The 19,036-nt window shown below is 33.5% G+C and overlaps 1 protein-coding gene and 1 long non-coding RNA gene across 2 annotated transcripts; both read left to right on the top strand.

Annotated features, from left to right (window-relative positions):
• Positions 1 to 479: 479 nt before the first annotated feature.
• On the top strand, positions 480 to 1,988 carry LOC149551433 (uncharacterized). Its single transcript, XR_016353294.1, has 2 exons — positions 480 to 1,003; positions 1,719 to 1,988. It is a non-coding gene; the product is annotated as an uncharacterized LOC149551433 (long non-coding RNA).
• Positions 1,989 to 3,180: 1,192 nt separating this feature from the next.
• On the top strand, positions 3,181 to 17,558 carry LOC149551434 (uncharacterized). Its single transcript, XM_089790095.1, has 4 exons — positions 3,181 to 3,251; positions 16,206 to 16,257; positions 16,357 to 16,638; positions 17,255 to 17,558. The coding sequence occupies exons 1-3, from the start codon at positions 3,181 to 3,183 to the stop codon at positions 16,609 to 16,611; spliced, it is 378 nt and encodes a 125-aa protein (XP_089646221.1). The 3' UTR covers positions 16,612 to 16,638; positions 17,255 to 17,558.
• Positions 17,559 to 19,036: the final 1,478 nt, after the last annotated feature.

Here is a 19,036-nt window from a genome sequence, read left to right on the forward strand (position 1 = left end):
AATTCTAACATAAATTATAATAAATGAAGATCTCAAATAACATAAAGTTGGGAAATATTGAAAAATATATTAAGATCAAACATAATTAAAAAATATTAGTAACATTTAAAATCATTTATTTTCATAATTTAAAATTGACATAAAGTGTGCCATTATATTTGAAGATGTTTATAATTGAATATTGACCTTAAATGTGGTATTATATTTGATGATGTGGCTATAAATATAAGACTCCTCCAAAAAAATGGTGGCGATTATAATTTTCTATATAGAATTTTGAGAAATACAAAATTAAGATGTTCCATTATTAAATTCTCCCTTTGAATTTTGACACCTCCAAAAACTGTGTAAATTTAAACTTTTAATTCAACTAATAAAAAGAATAGAATATGGAATCTTGGTCTTAAAACTAATTCAAATTGCTTTAGGACAAGTAAAACGAAAAATTTTAAACATCATTTCCGATCCAAGGAAAAAAAGAAGCGATTGTAACAAACAAACTCAGTTAGCTGTAGCTACGAGAAAACTGAAATGCATGTTAAAGCCGCGGCGCCCAACAAAAAGGTTGTCCCATGGCGGAATTGGACCTTTCTCAATCGTAACTGCACTCTTCGTCTCCTCCTAAATTTTTGGCTATAAATTTTCTTTCCCACTCCATTTTTTTTCGCTTTGTCCTGCTTTCAATTTTTTGCTCTGTCCTGCTTTTTTCTGCCGCTTCTGTTCTGAAGAATTGTCCGCCATGGCCAAATACGAGGAGCTTCTTTGTCTGTTCTTGAGGAACTGTGAAAAGGCGAATGCGTCGCTTACAGAAGAGCTTTCTATTGCAGAATCACCAAATTACTCCGATCCGACATTACCGTTCCTCATTCTGTTGTGGTTATTTTTGTGTTTCCTCATTCTGTACTTTTTCACAACCATTGTTCACTACAAGTCCCAAGTTCGAGCCCTGGGATTCTACCCCTGACACATCTCATCATTGCAGCGTTGTTCCTGAAGTGTCCAGGTAAGCTGTTCCTGCTCTACTTTGAAAGATTAAGCACAGATCTATGCTAAGTTTATGTATTTTCCATCTAATTTGAAAGATTTAAGCACAGATTTATGGTAAGCTTATGTATTTTCCATCTAGTTAAAAATATTTAAGCACAGTTTGAGAAATACTGTGGTTGCGCTAGTTTGAAACGTTTTATGGTTAATTTACATAATTGCCATCTAGTTTTGAGATATTTAAGCACGATTTGATAAATACTGTCGCTGCGCTAGTTTGAAACGTTTGAACACAGTTTTACAGTTAATTTATGTATTTTTCATCTAGTTTGAAAGATTTAAATACAGTTTTATAAATACTAGCGCTGCACTTGTTTTAAAGGCTTGAGCAAAGTTATACAGTGGATTTGTGTATTTTAACTTTGTCATCTAGTTTGAAAGCTTTACATACAGATTTATAAATAATGCCACTGCCGTATTTTGAAAGGTTTAAACACATTTTTACAGTAAATATTTTGTATTTTTCCTTTTTCTTCTAGTTCGAAAGCTTTAAACACAGTTTTCTGAGTACTGTCACTGTGCTATTTTGAAAGGTTCGAACATAGTTTAATAAATTTATGTATTTTTATCGGATTTGACAGCTTTGGCCACGGTTTTATAGTAATATGTATTTTCCACTATTTTGGAAGGTTTAAAAACATTTTACATACTCTTCTTGTTTATTATTTGTGCAGGTGATGATTTGCTTTGAAGTGTCCTAGTCGCGGTATTTTGCACAAAAACAGTATCTGCCTTGCCATGGGCTTGTTATTAATGGCTGTCATTCCTTTTGATGAATACATGTTCAAATGATGTTCTCTGCAATCTTAGTAGTTTGTAATAGCTCTTGCTGATAGTGAAAATAATCTACAGTGTTCTGATCTGAATATTTTCTTCTGCTTTATCTTCATCCCGCTGAATATTTTTGCTAACAAATTCAAAAGGCCCAAAACCTTTTTCAAGTGAAAGCTCTCAAGTTTGTATAAGATTTATTAAACTAAAAAAATTAATAAACACAATATTAAATAGTAAAATTAAAATTATAAACAAACATATTTTTATAATTAGAACACAGTTTCCGGAGCTTTTTAAGTCCATAATAAGTTTTTGAAAGTTTAGAATTTGAATAAACGTGTACATGTTACATACGAGTGTCCCTGAAACAATGCTGCATGAATCCTACATATCTACGCAATACACATTCGACATCTTAGTGTTATTCTTGATGCATAAACTTAATCACACAAATTGAAATCGGATCCCCAAGTTCTTATTAGCTGGATAAAAGCTTGTTAATGAATCACATAATGTAGGGCATGAAAAGATGAAATGTAGAGAGGACATGCGTAGATTGGGTCCATGTTCATCCTAACCTACAGCTGCAGCTCATGATCATTCCTTCATTTAAGATTGACTGCAGTTTCTTACAGGATTTAATTGCGTGAAAGAGACCATAAACCTACATAATCAGCACCTTTCTGAGCATGAGGATTACTTCTAAACAATGTTCATTCTGTAAATCATGTCATTTCTAACCAGCGATGGCTCTAAGAAAAATATGTGATTTTCCACTTCCAGTAAGACTGGAGGTCCAAAATCTTCCTTTACACTTTCCAGTCCCTCTCATGATTGGGTTCTGTTGTCTTATCTTTAACTTTTGGTCGACATAATATATAATACAGGAAGCGGCTATGCAGCTGACGATTTGAGTATTTAATAGTGATTATTATTACATCAATTAAAAATAACACAATTTTACTGTTTTTGATTTTTAATTCAATTATCGAAAAATTGAAAAGGTTAAAATTGGTTAAAATAGTCGGGTGCATTATATTAGCTAACGTAAACTAGTACACTGAATTCCTTATAACATTTTGTCACCAATAGCCTTGCAAATCTCTATCAGTGCACTGGCTCACAAATAGAAACAAAGAGATGGCATAAGCATAAGCATAGTAACATGATTAACTAGCCGATAGGCTTATTCCCTATTAGAATTGCGTTCGAATGTTGTGACTTCTCAGATATAGCCGCTTTAGTATTTATAATAGTTACTCAAGATGCGATTTTCTGTATCATCTCACACTGCATTAAAGGAAAAGTTGTTATTATAATCAAGAAGCTCTGGTGCATACTCCATTCTCGTCTTCCATTCAAATGTCAGAGGACCGATTTTCAGCTTGGCAAATCGCACTTAGATTCATTGCGTTTCTCGCAAAGCCCATTACGTAATCAATAGGATTAAACTACACAGTTTTAGATCACAAGAACATAATAACAGTTGCTAATGATGGAGTTTTTTCAAATCCATTTTGTCCCTTTCCACATAGACTTGTTGACCTGACAGCTACTCCTTTTATGGTGACTTCTTCGTATAATACCAATCTAACCCTCTTGGGGTGCTCATTTCTTCAAGTATAGTTCTTTTATGTTGAGTTGTGATTATATGAATAGAATTACATAATCCAATTCTACAATTAGTGGAATCTTCTTTGATATGGCATTCAAAATAGTTCTTAAGAACTTTCTAGTTGCCTTTTCTTAGAGTCTATTTGGTTCGTGGAATTGTAGAAATTGATATTTTTACAAATTTGGATTTACCCAAATCAAGGTTTTGCTAATCTTCATTCCTATTTTTAGGATTTTACTTGAACCATTTGTTTCACTCAAAAGATGAGTGTGAAGACACATATTTATGTGTAAGCTTCGAGTTGTAGGTAGACTCCAAATTGTAGTTCAATCTATTGTTTTTACACTCTTCAGATAACATCACTAGGTTTTGATTTTCAATTCCTACTTACTAGTAGGAAGTCGGAAACCCTGGTTTTGAGAGAAAATTAGAAATTTAGTATTCTAATTCTATTTTTGCCAATTTTGAAACAAACACAAAAAATTTCAAATCTAGATTTAAAAAATGCCAATTCCTATCATCTTCCACAAACCAAACAGACCCTTACTTTATAAATTGTTGCTCCATGTAGTATATCATATATCAAAATCTTCTTAATAGAATTTTTCATTTTATTGTAGGTTGAGAAAAGCAATCTTATAGTTCACACTTATAATGTGAGACCTCATGGAAGCCTCAAATCAAGTGGGAATGTTGGCAATATTAATTCCTACCACCGTCCATAGCCACCTACAGCTATTCATGTTGACTACACATTAATGTATACAAATCCAGAAACATCTATACATTTACTATTTGGCAATAAATATAATGAGTTGGGCCTGTGATCAGCAGAGCCCATTTTGGGTTTCTCATTGTGGATCATGAGTGGATGGAATGCTATAGCATTCTAATGATTTGTAATAGATGTTAGTTATGCATGAAGTTTTGTAGCACATTTTGATAAGCCTTTGTATTTTAAATATTGAATTGAATGCTTATCTTTTAGTTCGTGTTTGCCTTTGATCCACTCTATCCACCTCCTTTAAGTGGTATCGGAGCTAATGGGAGATGATCTTGGAGATTGTGGAGAGGTCTACAAGTTTAGAATTTTTGAAGAGTGTTGTGGCATCGTAGCCCAACAGGAAATGGTATTTGAAGTTATCTTCTGCAAGAATAAAGAGGAGCAAATCAAGAGACTGCTATGAGAAACAGAGAAACCATGAAAAGAAGGAAGCCAAAGTTGAAGTGTGTTTGAGTTAGTGCTATGTGACACTATCTTTCATAGATTTGGAGCATCTTTGTGCAAGCAAGAGTGCCAGAGAACACATACACATGGCATGAAAGATATTAATCATGGAAATGTTTATTATGACTTTGTGTTTTAAGTATGTGTGTTTGATGCTATAGAATAGTTATTGAAGCTAGTTGTGGTTGCAGTAAGTGAAAGTAGGTTGTATTGGTGGTGATTTGGTTGTCATGATTCAAAGGTTTGTGTGTGTACTGTTTGGATAAAAGTGTTGGGATTAGAAGTGAGAATTTGTTTGTCTAATTGTGAAGGATATGATGTTCTTGATAGTGGTCATGTAATAGAAGTTGGTTGCATTGATATTCCCCAACCAAGTGATGAAAATTAAATTAGTAATGATTGTTAATGGGCTATGTGAATGTATGGGGTGCATTATCTTTTGTGCCCAACACCCTAAAGGTTTTTGGTTTGACATATTGATGAACCATGTATGTGAAATTAATTCCTATAGAACTGGTGAGTATAGTGGTTGGGCACCCATGTATCTCGGTAGATGGATTTCTTTTTATATGGACACAATAATCAGTTTGATGCAGGTCAAGAAAGAGAAAAGCTGAATTGATGATAGCTTTCCCATCATGTGAGTTAGTGGCAATCTAAAATCATTTGTAATATTTGGCGGTCTATTGTAACCGCTATTATGTGAGGTTTGTGGTTAACTGAAACCATTCAAATGTAAAGTTTTTGGTTCGCTAGAAACCATTTGTATTCTATTTTTTAAGGGTTAAGTCATAAAACCTGAAGTAATTATGACAAGGGAAAACAATATAAATGCAGTAGCATTAGTGGAAGAAATTAAGGGGGAGTATTGGCAATATTAACTCCTACCACTGTCCATAGCCACCTATAGCCGTTCATGTTGACTACACATTAATATATACAAATCTAGAAACATCTATACATTTATTATTTGGCTATAAATATATTGAGTTGGGCCTATGATCAGTAGAGCCCATTTTGGGTTTCTCATTGTGGATCATGAGTGGATGGAATGTTGTAGCATTCTAAGGATTTGTAATAGATTTTAGTTATGCATGAAGTGTTGTAGCACATTGTGATAAGCCTTTATATTTTACATATTGAATTGAATGCTTGTCTTTTAGTTGGTGTTTGTCTTTGATCCACTCTATCCACCTCCTTCAGGGAAGAGGAGCCACATGTATACATGTTTGATGAACAATATTTTATATAGATATCTCGGCAAGATTGGCCAAACCCACATATTTATTAGTCAATTCAAACTTAATTTTATCATTATCAAATTAGGAAGTTTACAGTATTGCCTTTTCTTGTACTGATGTCTACTTAAATTTAAATAGACATGAAAATGACATCCTTAATTAAATATCGATAAATATACATTCTTAATTAAATATCAACAAACTCATCTCAGCTATCGCTTCTTAAATTCTAAGTTTGATTGAGAAATGAACTTCCCCTTTACCACTCAAACTACCAACAATCATGTATCTCATTCCTTGCATTATTTAAAGACATGACATTCACTAAGTCACAGTTGAATTGGAGGATAATTTTATATATATACAGTGACTCAACATAGAAGCTAGATGAGTCCTTCATGATACATTCATAAACTAGTAAGGAGAAGGGAATTATATCATATTAGGAATTTTATTTAGGATTTGAGGTTTAAGGTATAACCAAGTCATACAAACAATCAAAGGGGAAACTACCTTTATGCCCAATCCAGTTTTCTGTAGACTATAGTATTAAAACCTCCAATACAAAAAGTATCCCTATAACCAACATACAGACACATAATTCATCATCTATTGAAGTTTCATGCACATAAATCACTATATACAAAAAAAATCTTCATATGCAAAGATCTTCTTACATATATTATGGTAATTTAATTCAATTGCTCAACAAAGATTTACATTATTTTTCACATAGAACATCTTGTTGTGATCTAAAAGTATAAAATCTATAAATGACATTGGAGAAAAAAAAAGAACCAAGTACAAACACGATGTGATCCAAGTCTCCTCCCAAACTTGTTTCCACAGTGTTTCTCTCTCTAACCCCAATTTTTCAGCCACCAACATCCATTTTTCCATTCCAGCATCCTCAAAGATGTTTTAAAAAGAAAGTCCAATCTAGAGTTGACCCAATTTCACATTCTTGACAATTTCATTTTTCTTGGCATACTCCAACAAGATGGGATATTTGGTAACACATAAAGCATATTTTTTTTTGTTAAATTTAATATCAAGTATTTATTTCCATTCTCATATACATAATTTGTAAATAATTCACTTTTACATCCAGTCAATTTTGGATGATGGATGGTTAAAGATAGACAAGATACATACACATGACAATTCAACATATACCTTTACAAAGGTAGTGACAAAGTAGAAGTTGAACTCCTCTTCAAGTTTTGCTAGTCTTCTAGAATGAATAGAATAAAAGAACAATAGAGTCTAGGGTGGTTTCATCTAGTAGGATCCTCATGTAGTAGCAGCATAGCTATAGAATCAATCTCCAAATGGGAGATTATTGTCTAATATGGAACTTGTCCAGTCCCCAAGTGGTAGATTGTTAGTTTATGGTGACTAATCAAGGAAGTATTGTACATAGCCCATAATTCCTTGGCATTTTATAGTTGACATGTTGTAACTAATTTTAAACCTAAAGTAGAAAAATACTTGTATAAAAAGGTCTCAAGGTTAGGGATTTTCATAAGGTGTGATACAATAATTGCTTCTTGCAACAATATTGAAATCCAAGGGATTATAGATTGCAATCAAGTTGTAATCACTAGATAGTAATAATATTGGACTCACAATTTGGTGGACATAGCCTAGGGATTCTAGGTGAACCATGTTAAATCTTGGTGTCTTATGTTCTCTTATGTGCAATTTATTATTTTAAGATATTTTTAATATTTGCATGTAATTGTTATTTCTATTTTTGGTTAATCCTAACAATATCTATATCTTCCTTTATATAAAATTAATGAATAATTAGTCTTTTAAATATATCATTTTGATGCAAATAACATCTAGTATAAAGAAGGATAAAGTGTATATGATTGATTTGTTTCACTAAAATGAGAAGAAATCAAAGGTATAGATCTAGGGAAAAGGAAGAGCAAGCTAGAGAGTTGGATAGAGGAGTTATACAAAGATTTGTATATAAAGTCTTTGGGAGAGAGATGGGTGATCCCATAATAGTGGGTGCCACTTTTGTGGCATGAACAAAATTAGAAATGGATTAAAAATTCTTATTTTCAATTGTTCGCATGAATTGCAATGTTTGTGTGAACATTTATGAAATGTTCACATGAACACTCCTTTGATAAATGTCCGCAAAACATAATGAAATATAATTACTAGTGTTCACATGAACATATGCACAACAAAGGTCTACAAGAACATATTAAAGCTATGATTTTCACTTTTTATTTACAATTTTATGTTTTTATTCACTTTTATAGTGGAGGAAAAATTCTTTCAATGTTGGAGTCAATGTGTTGTAGGTGTTGAGTGAGTTACGTCTTTTTCATCAAGTTTTTGGTCATTACGCTATTTTGGGTATGTTTATATGTGATTATTTGAATATTTTTTATGTTTTTTAAGTTTTGAAAAAATATTTTAGTGTTAATTTAATATTTTTATTTCTTATTAATGTTATTTAGTTATAATAATTTTTGGTTTATAATTTTTTATTGGTTAGTTCTTTATTAGTGTTATTAAAAAATATTGGCAATTACATTAGAAAATATTAGACAAACATCAGAAAATATTTGTCTATAATATTAGAACACATTAGAAAAATATTAGAAAATATTTTAAAAATATTTGTCTAGAATAATAGAAAAATATTAGAAAAAATTAAAAAAATTAGTCTAGAATATTAGAAAAATATTATTATAACATTAGGAAACAAATTTAGAAAAATATTAGTGTTATTAGAACAATATTAGAAAAAGTATTACAAAATATTGCATAATACTTTAGAAAATACACTAGAAAATATTAGAAAATCATTAAAAAATATTTAAAGAGCATTAATCAATAATGTTAGAGAAATATTAAATTAATATATGGATTTTTTTAAAGAAAAATATTAGTATAATATTAGAAAATATAAAATAATAATGAAAAGTCTAATCCTAACCCTATTCCTATATAACCCTAGTTATGTAACCCTAATTGTTGTTTAGTGTGGAGCCTGATCAGTCCCCAAGTGGGAGATTGTTAGATTGTGGTGATTGATCAGGAAAGTACTGTAAAAAAAATTTTTTTGGAAGTAGCCGACATATGGCCGACATTTTATAACCCTAAAGCGGTTTAATACTTGTATAAAAAGGGCTTAGGGTTGGGTATTTTTTATGTGTGGTGATACGAAATTGGTTCTTGTGGCGGTATTGAGCTGTAAGGGATTACAGATTGTAATCAGGTTGTAATCACTGGATTGTAATAAGATCGAACTTGCTGTTTGGTGGACATAGCCCAGGGATTGGGTGAACCACGTTAAATCTTGGTGCCTTGTGTTCATTTCTGTGTGTTCTATTATTTTTGTTATTGGTTATATTTGCATGTAGTTTTTATTTCTATCCGTGGTTTATCCTAACAAGTGGTATCAGAGCCTAGTTGTTTCTCAGTTATCCTCTGCAGGAAAGTCTCACAGTTAAGTGGGAGTCTCATGGTTGAGTGGGAGCAATGGCAAATGATGGTAAGCTGAGGGTTGATAGGTTTAATGGGCAGAACTTCCAGTTATGGAAGATGCAAATGGAAGACTATTTATATCAGAAGGATTTATGGAAGCCGTTGGAAGGAAAAGCCAAGAATCAGGGAACTATGTCAGAGGCTGAATGGGATCTTTTGGACAGAAAGGCACTCGGAAGCATTCGGTTATGCTTGGCACCATCGGTGGCATTTAATATTACAAAAGCAAAGACGACAGAAGATTTGATGAAAACCCTAGCGACACTGTATGAAAAGCCCTCCGCTTCAAATAAGGTATTTCTCATGAAGCGTTTATTTAATATGAAAATGGCAGAAGGTGGATCTGTTGCAGATCATTTAAATGAGTTTAATACTATTACTAGTCAATTATCTTCTGTGGGTATCAATTTTGATGAAGAAATTAGGGCTCTCTTGATTTTGTGTTCTTTGCCTGAAAGCTGGAATGGCTTGGTAATGGCGGTGAGTAATTCTGTTCCTGGATCAAGTACCCTAAAATATGATGATGTGATAGGTGTTATTTTAAGTGAGGAAACTCGTAGAAAATCCTCAGGTGGATCTACATCAGGAAGTGCTTTAAATGCACAAAGCAGGGGCAGAACGACTAAAAGAGGAAGTAACTCTGGAAATCGTGGGAAATCAAGAGGAAAGTCAAAGGGGAGGAGGTCTCAATCGAGAGGACCAAATGATTGCTGGTACTGTGGGAAACCAGGGCACAAAAAGAAAGATTGTTGGACTCGAAAGAAAAATGAAGGAGATAAATCAGATGGAGACAAAGAGGCAAATGTGGTAAGTAATAAATCCGAAGAGGATGCTTTGCTTCTGTCTTTAGAGAGTGTTGATGATTCATGGGTTTTAGATTCTGGTGCTTCTTTTCATGCTACACCTCATAGAGGTTATTTCATTGATTATGTCCAAGGGGATTTTGGGCTTGTTTATTTGGGGGATAATGAACCCTGTCAGATTGTTGGAAAGGGAAAAATTAAGATTAAGTTGCAGAATGGGAATCATTGGCTACTACATGAGGTAAGACATGTTCCAAAGCTAAGTAGGAATTTAATTTCAGCAGGGCAACTCGGTGATGAGGGTTGTGTAATTACTTTTAATGATAAAAATTGGAAGGTTTCAAAAGGTTCCCTTGTAGTAGCAAAAGGTGTGAAAGTAGGCACCTTATATCTTTGTACAGGTCATATTGTTCCTTCTACTTTGATTGTTTCAGAGAAAAATGAATATTCGGGAACAATTACTGCAGTTGAGCAGGGAGAACAAATAGCTGCTGTAGATTCTGATACAGCGCTGTGGCACAATAGACTTGGGCACATGAGTGAGAAAGGTATGAAAGTACTTCATTCAAGAAAAGTTTTACCAGGTCTAAAATGTGTGAATATGGATTTCTGTGAAAGTTGTGTGTATGGAAAACAAAAGAGAGTGAGTTTTGTAAAGACAGGGAAGGAAAACAAAAAGGAGAAATTAGAGCTTGTGCATACAGATGTATGGGGACCAGCTCAGGTATCTTCCCTTGGTGGCTCTCATTATTATGTTACATTTATTGATGACGCAACTAGAAAATTATGGGTTTATTTTCTTAGATAGAAATCTGATGTATTTCAAACTTTTAAGAAATGGAAATGCTTGGTTGAAAATGAGACTGTTAAGAAATTAAAATGTCTCAGATCTGATAATGGTGGTGAGTATTGCAGTCATGAATTTGAAGATTATTGCTCCACTAATGGTATTCGTAGACAAAAAACTGTTCCAAGGACTCCACAGGAAAATGGAGTGGCTGAACGCATGAATAGGACTATAATGGAGCGCGCAAGGAGCATGAGGTTGCATGCTGGGTTGCCCTTACACATGTGGGCGAAGGCTGTCAATACTGCAGTATATTTGATTAATAGAGGTCCCTCTACTCCTTTGGGCTGTGGTATTCCAGAGGAAGCATGGACTGGTAAGAAGGTGAGTTATTCTTTTCTCAAGACCTTCGGTTGTGAAGCTTTTGCTCATATAGACTCTGAAAATAGAACCAAGCTAGAAGCGAAATCAAAGAAATGTGTCTTTGTTGGATATGGCATTAATGAATTTGGCTATAGGCTTTGGGATTTTGAAAATCATAAAATTATAAGAAGCCGGGATGTCATATTCAATGAAAAAGTGTTGTACAAAGATCTGTTGCAGCAACATGAGAAGAAAAAAGATGATTATGTAGTGCTGGATGATACTCCAAAAGCTGATGTTCCAGCCATTCCTCATGATGTGCAACAACTGCAACAACAAATACCACACACACCAGTGAATGTTAGACGGTCAACAAGGCCAATTAGACCTCCACAAAGGTTTTCTCCCTCTTTGTATTCTATTTTACTTACTGATGCTGGTGAACCTGAAAGTTATGATGAAGCTGTGCAAGTGGATACTAAGATTCAGTGGGAGTCTGCAATGAAAGATGAAATGGACTCTTTGCTGAAAAATAAGACATGGGATTTGTGCAAGTTGCCTGCAGGTAAAAAGGCTTTACAGAATAAATGGGTTTACAGGTTGAAAGAAGAGGAAGGAGGTAAGAAAAGATTTAAGGCCAGGTTAGTTGTAAAAGGATTTGCACAGAAAAAGGGAATTGATTTTGATGAGATATTTTCTCCTGTTGTTAAAATGACTTCTATTCGTACTGTTTTAAGTCTTGTGGCTACTGAAGATTTGCATTTAGAGCAGATGGATGTTAAAACAGCCTTTCTTCATGGTGATTTGGATGAAAAAATATATATGGCTCAGCCACAGGGTTTTGAGGTCAAAGGTAAGGAGAACTTAGTGTGCAAATTGAAGAAAAGTTTATATGGCCTGAAGCAAGCACCTCGGCAATGGTATCTGAAATTTGACAGTTTTATGCATGAGCATGGATATAACAGGTGTCACTCAGATTACTGTGTTTATTTTAAGAGGTTGGATGATGATAGCTACATTATTTTATGTCTATATGTTGATGATATGCTTATAGCTGGGTCTAACATGCATCATATTAAGGGGCTAAAATGCCAGTTAGCACATGCATTTGCTATGAAGGATTTGGGGGCAGCAAAACAAATCCTTGGTATGAAGATTTGCAGAGATAGGAAGAACAGAACATTGACGCTATCTCAAGCTGATTATGTTGAGAAGGTGTTGCAATGTTTCTCTATGGAGAATGCTAAAGCTGTCAGCACACCTTTACCTGGTCATTTGAAATTGACTAAGGAGATGTGTCCCAAGACACAGGAAGAGGAGGATAAGATGTCCAAGGTACCCTATGCTTCAGCTGTAGGAAGTTTGATGTATGCTATGGTATGCACTAGGCCAGATATTGCACATGCAGTGGGAGTCGTTAGCAGGTATATGAGTCATCCAGGTTTTGAGCATTGGAATGCTGTCAAGTGGATTCTCAGATATTTGAGAGGAACATCCAATAAGTGTTTACATTTTGGGGGCTCTACTACTGATTTACAGGGCTATGTTGACTCAGATTTGGTTGGGGATATTGATACCAGGCGGAGTACTACAGGTTATGTCTTTACTGTTGGTGGGGCAGCCGTGAGCTGGGTTTCTAGGCTACAGAAGATTAATGCTCTCTCCACTACAGAGGCAGAGTATGTTGCTGCTACAGAGGCAGCCAAAGAGATGATATGGCTTCAGTTCTTCTTGGAAGAATTGGGACATCCTCAGAAGGATAATTATTTGTTCACAGATAGTCAGAGTGCCATTCATCTTGCTAAGAATTCAGCTCTGCATTCTAAGACCAAACACATACAATTGCGGTACCATTTCATTCGGTCTGTTTTGGAGGATGGACAGTTAAAGTTGGAGAAGATACATACCAATGAAAATCCAGCAGATATGTTGACAAAGGTTGTCACAAGGGAGAAGCTGAACTCCTCTTCAGCTTCAGTTGGTCTTTTAGACTAAATGTGAATAAAAGAACAGCAGAGTCTAGGGTGGTTTGATCCAGTGGGAGCCCCATGCGGTAGTTGTATTGCTACAAGATCAGTCTCCAAGTGGGAGATTGTTGTTTAGTGTGGAGCCTGATCAGTCCCCAAGTGGGAGATTGTTAGATTGTGGTGATTGATCAGGAAAGTACTGTAAAAAAAATTTTTTTGGAAGTAGCCGATATGGTAGCCGACATATTATGGCCGACATATGGCCGACATGTTATAACCCTAAAGCGGTTTAATACTTGTATAAAAAGAGCTTAGGGTTGGGTATTTTTTATGTGTGGTGATACGAAATTGGTTCTTGTGGCGGTATTGAGCTGTAAGGGATTACGGATTGTAATCAGGTTGTAATCACTGGATTGTAATAAGATCGAACTTGCTGTTTGGTGGACGTAGCCTAGGGATTGGGTGAACCACGTTAAATCTTGGTGCCTTGTGTTCATTTCTGTGTGTTCTATTATTTTTGTTATTGGTTATATTTGCATGTAGTTTTTATTTCTATCCGTGGTTTATCCTAACACTAATTCTAATCTTAACCCTAACCCTAATCGTAAGCTAAACCCTAACTCTAACTCTAGCTACAACTTAAACTCAAACCCTAACTCAAACCCTAATTCAAAGCCTAACCCTAATCCTAACTCTATCTCTAACCCTAACTCTAATTGTAACCCTAACCCTAATGCTAACCAAAAACTTAACCATATATCATTATTGTTAACCCTAGAACTCTAATTCTAACTCTAATCCTAACTCTAGCTCTAATTCTAATTCTAACTCAAACTCAAACCCTGACTAAAACCCTAATTCTAACCATAATCCTAACCCTAACCCTAACCCTAACCCTAACCCTAATGTTAATTCTAAGCCTAATACTAACCATAATCCTACTCTATCTCTAATCGTAACCCTAACTCTAACTCTAACCCTAACTTGAACCCTAACTCTAATTTTAACCTTAACTCTAATTGTAAACCTAACCCTAATGCTAACCCAAACTTTAACTATAGCTGTATTGTTAACCCTGGAACTTTAATTCTAACTCTAATCCTACCTCTAATTTTCACCCTAACTCTAGCTCTAATTCTAATTCTAACCCAAACTCAAACCCTAACCCATATATGGTTATAATCAATAGAAATCAAGGGAATGTCATCAAATTTTTCATCCTCATCTAGAGTATTAGTAACAACAACTGACACCAAAGTCTATAGATCTACATATCCACAATCTTGATTGATGCATTCATTGTAATTCTCAACAGTGCAATAACTGTCAAACTTTTAAAGGTGTCCATAAATCCTCCAACACTCGTATCCTCTTCAACATATTCAAATCTTTTCAATCCTTTCCCAAATTTAGTTTCATTCCTTACATACTAGTAACTCTTGCAAGTTATCATTGTTGTGATATCAATATCTTTATTTTTTAAAGGAAAAAGAGCCAAATTAGAACATTTTAGATGTTCCTCTAATGGAATTAATTTGACCAATACGATCATCTATTTTGTTACATAAAACAAATGAGATGAACTCACTTTGTCTACTAGGAGGGGCATTTTTATAACCAAAATGAAGCCTTTTGAAAGACCCTTGGACAGATAGGGGACTTCAAATGAAGCCTTGTGTTCATACCTCAATGACTATTGATGCTGCTGGGAAATAACCCTTGGGGACTTTGTGCAAAGCCCTCATCAAATGGTGGAAAACCACCTTGGGGATTTCACACAAGTCCCCAAAATCATGGGCTCTTTTACATATTGCATTTAAGTTTAGATTTCTAAATTATGTGTTCCACTTTAAACATTGACAAGAGTGCCTCCTCTTAAATAATGATTATGCATCTCAAAAGAATTCTAACATAAACCATAATAAATGAAGATCTCAAATAATATAAAGTTGAGAAATATATTGAGATCAAATGTATTAATTAAAAAAAAAATAGTAACACTTAAAATCATTTATTTTCATAATTTAAAATTGACATAAAGTGTGGCATTATATTTGATGATGTTTATAACTGAAAACTAACTTAAAATGTGTTATTATATTTGATGATGTGGCTATAACTAGCTTATATATATATATATATATATATATATATATATATATATATATATATATATATATATATATATATATATATATATATATATATATATATATATATATACCGAGAGATATCCTTCTCGAGGCGCCTATTTTCATAATCCCATAATTTTCATCATGGCATATTTATGTGAGTCTAACAGGCATGAGGAAATGATTCGAAACTCTTGATCTCCCTCATTTTTACTTCCATTTCCTCTCCGTAATTTTCATGATTTTAATTATAATTATATTTAGTTTATTTCTATTTTTTTTTTTTAACATGTAAATGAACCTCAAATTTTTTTCAAAATGCAAAATGTTTACATTGAAGATTGCTGCCACTGTAGAAAGTCTCTTGACTTAAACATGAGACTCCCAAAAAAATGGTAGTGATTAGAATTTTGTATATAAAATTTAGAGAAGTGCCTAAATTAAAATATTTGACTATTAAATTCTCTCTTTAAATAATCAATCTAGACAAAAAAAAATTAATAAATTTTCTATTGAAACAATTTTGACACCTCCAAAACCTATGTATACAAATAAACTTACAATTCAATTAATATAAAAAATTTGAATTTGAAATCTTGGTCTTAAAACTAATTCAATTTGCTTTAGGACAAGTAAAACAAGTGAAATTCATTTCCGATCCAAAAAGGAAGGGGTGATTGTAACAAACAAACGCAGTTAGCTGCAGCTACGAGAAAACTGTAACACATGTTTCAGGCGGCGCTCAACAAAAACTTTGTCTCATGATGGAATTCGACGTTTCTTAATCGTAAGTGACACGTGTCCCCCGGTAAAACACACAAAAGTAACTGCGTAGTTTTATTCAATTTCCTCTCCTAAATTTTTAGCTATAAATTTCCTTCCCCAGGCCAATTTGTTTTATAGCTTGTCCGCTTTTTTCAGCCGCTTGTGTTCTGAAGAATTGTCCGCCATGGCCAAATACGAGGGGCTTCTTTGCCTGTTCTTGAGGAGCTGTGAAAAGGCAAATGCGCCGCTTACAGAATCGCCGAGTTACTCCGATCCGACAATACCGTTCCTCATTCTGTTGTGGTTATTTTTGTCTCTCCTCATTCTGTGCTTCTTTGTTCGCTACAAGTGCCAACTTCGAGCCCTGGAGCTCTAGTTTGAAAGATTTAACCACAGATTTATGGTAAGTTTATGTATTTTCCATCTATTTTGAAAGATTTAAGCACAGTTTGAGATATACTGCGGTTGCCCTAGTTTGAAACGTTTTATGGTTAATTTATATAATTTCCATCTAGTTTGAAATATTTAAGCACGATTTGATAAATACTATCGTTGCGCTAGTTTGAAACGTTTGAACACAGTTTTATAGTTTATTTATGTATTTTTCATCAAGTTTGAAAGATTTAAATACAGTTTTATAAATACTACCGCTGCACTTGTTTGAAAGGCTTGAGCACAGTTTTACAGTGGATTTGTGGATTTTTCCTTTGTGATCTCGTTTGAAAGCTTTACATACAGATTTATAAATAATGTCACTACTGTATTTTGAAAGGTTTAAACACATTTTTACAGTAAATATTTCTTATTTTTCCTTTTTCATCTAGTTCAAAAGCTTTAAACACAGTTTTCTGAGTGTTGTCACAGTGCTATTTTGAAAGGTTTGAACATAGTTTTATAAATTAATGTAGTTTTATCCGATTTGACAGCATTGACCGCGGTTTTATAATAATATGTATTTTCCATTAGTTTGAAAGGTTTTAAAACATTTTACATACTCTTCTTGTTTATTATTTGTGCAGGTGATGATTTGCTATGAAGTGTCATAGTCGCGGTATTTTGGAGAAAAGCAGTATCTGCCTTGCCATGGGCTTGTTATTAATGGCTGTCATTCCTTTTGATGAATACATGTTCAAATGATGTTCTCTGCAGTCTTAGTAGTTTGTAATAGCTCTTGTTGATAATGAAAATAATCTACAGTGTTCTGATCCGAATATTTTCTTCTGCTTTATCTTCATCCCGCTGAATATTTTTGCTGACGAATTCAAAAAGCTCAAAGCCTTTTTCAAGTGAAAACTCTCAAGTTTGTATAAGATTTTTTAAAGTAAAAAAATAATAAACACAATATTAAATAGTAAAATCGAAATTATAAACAAACATGTTTGCAATTAGAACACAGTTTCCGAAGCTTTTTAAGTTCATAATAAGTTCTTGAAACTTTAGAATTTGAATAAACGTATACATGTTACGTACGAGTGTCCCTGAAACAATGCTGCCTGAATCCTACATAACTACGCAATAAACATTCGACATCTTAGTGTTAGGTCTTGATGCATAAACTTAAACACACAAATTGAAATCGGATCCCCAAGTTCATATTAGCTGGACAAAAGATTGTTAATGAATCACAAAATGTAGGGCATAAAAAGATGAAATGTAGAGAGGACATGCGTAGGGTCCATGTTCATCCTAACCTATAGCCGCAGCTCTTGAGCATTCCTTCATTTAAGATTACAGTTTCTAATTACAGGATTTAATTGCGTGAAAACAGACCATAAACCTACATAATCAACACTTTTCTGAACAGAAGGATTACTTCAAAACAATGTTCATTCTGTAAATCATGTCATTTCTTTTACACTTTCCAGTACCTCTCATGATTGGGTTCTGTTGTCTTAACTTTTGGTCGACATATTATATAATACAGGAAGCCGTTATGCGGCTAACGATTTGAGTATTTAATAGTGATTGTTAGATAAATAAAGAATTACACAATTACTGTTTTTTATTTTTTATTTAATTATAAAAAATTAAAAAGGTTAAAATTGGCTGAAATACTCGGCTGCATTATATATGATATAGCCAATGTTAACTAGTAGACTGAATTCCTTATAATATTTTGTCACCAATAGCTTTGCAAATCTCTATCAGTGCAGTGGTTCATAAATAGAAACAAAGAGATGGCATAATTTTAAGTATAGTAACATGATTAATTAAGTAGATAGGCTTATTCTCTATTAGACTTGCGTTGGAATGTTCTTACTTCTCAAATAGAACCGCTTTAATAGTATAATAGTTACTCAAGTTGCGATTTTCTGTTTCATCTCACACTGCATTAAAGGAAAAGTTATTATTATAATCAAGAAGCTCCGTTGAATACTCCATTCTCATCTTCCATTCAAATTTCGGAGGGTCAATTTTTCAGCTTAGCAAATTGCATTTAGATTCATTGTGTCTTGGAAAACCCCATTTCGCAATCAATAGGGTAAACTAAATAGTTTTAGATTACAAGAACATAATAATAGTTGCTAATGATGAAGTTTTTTCAAATCCATTTTGCCCACCACATAGACTTGTTTATCTAAAAGCTTCTCCTTTTATGACGACTCCTTCGTCTAATACTACTCTAACCCTCTTGGGTGTGCTCATTTCTTTAAGTACCATTCTTAGAATTACATAATCCAATTCTACAATTAGTGGAATCTCCCCTGATATGACATTTAACATAGTTGTTAAGAACTTCCCAGTTTTCTTCCCTTAGGGCTCATTTGGTAGCTGAAATTAGAATGGAATTGGCATTTAAT

This window comes from Cupressus sempervirens, chromosome 6, assembly GCF_028749045.1.
Source record: "Cupressus sempervirens isolate cs-2001-9-10 chromosome 6, ASM2874904v1, whole genome shotgun sequence".
Lineage (NCBI taxonomy): Eukaryota > Viridiplantae > Streptophyta > Pinopsida > Cupressales > Cupressaceae > Cupressus > Cupressus sempervirens.

Coding starts and splice junctions, on each gene's coding strand:
- LOC149551434 (XM_089790095.1), top strand. CDS start 3,181: ATGTCAGAGGACCGATTTTCAGCTTGGCAAATCGCACTTAGATTCATT. Junction 3,252..16,205: donor TTTCTCGCAAAGCCCATTAC/GTAATCAATAGG, acceptor CACATGTTTCAG/GCGGCGCTCAACAAAAACTT. Junction 16,258..16,356: donor GAATTCGACGTTTCTTAATC/GTAAGTGACACG, acceptor TTCCTTCCCCAG/GCCAATTTGTTTTATAGCTT.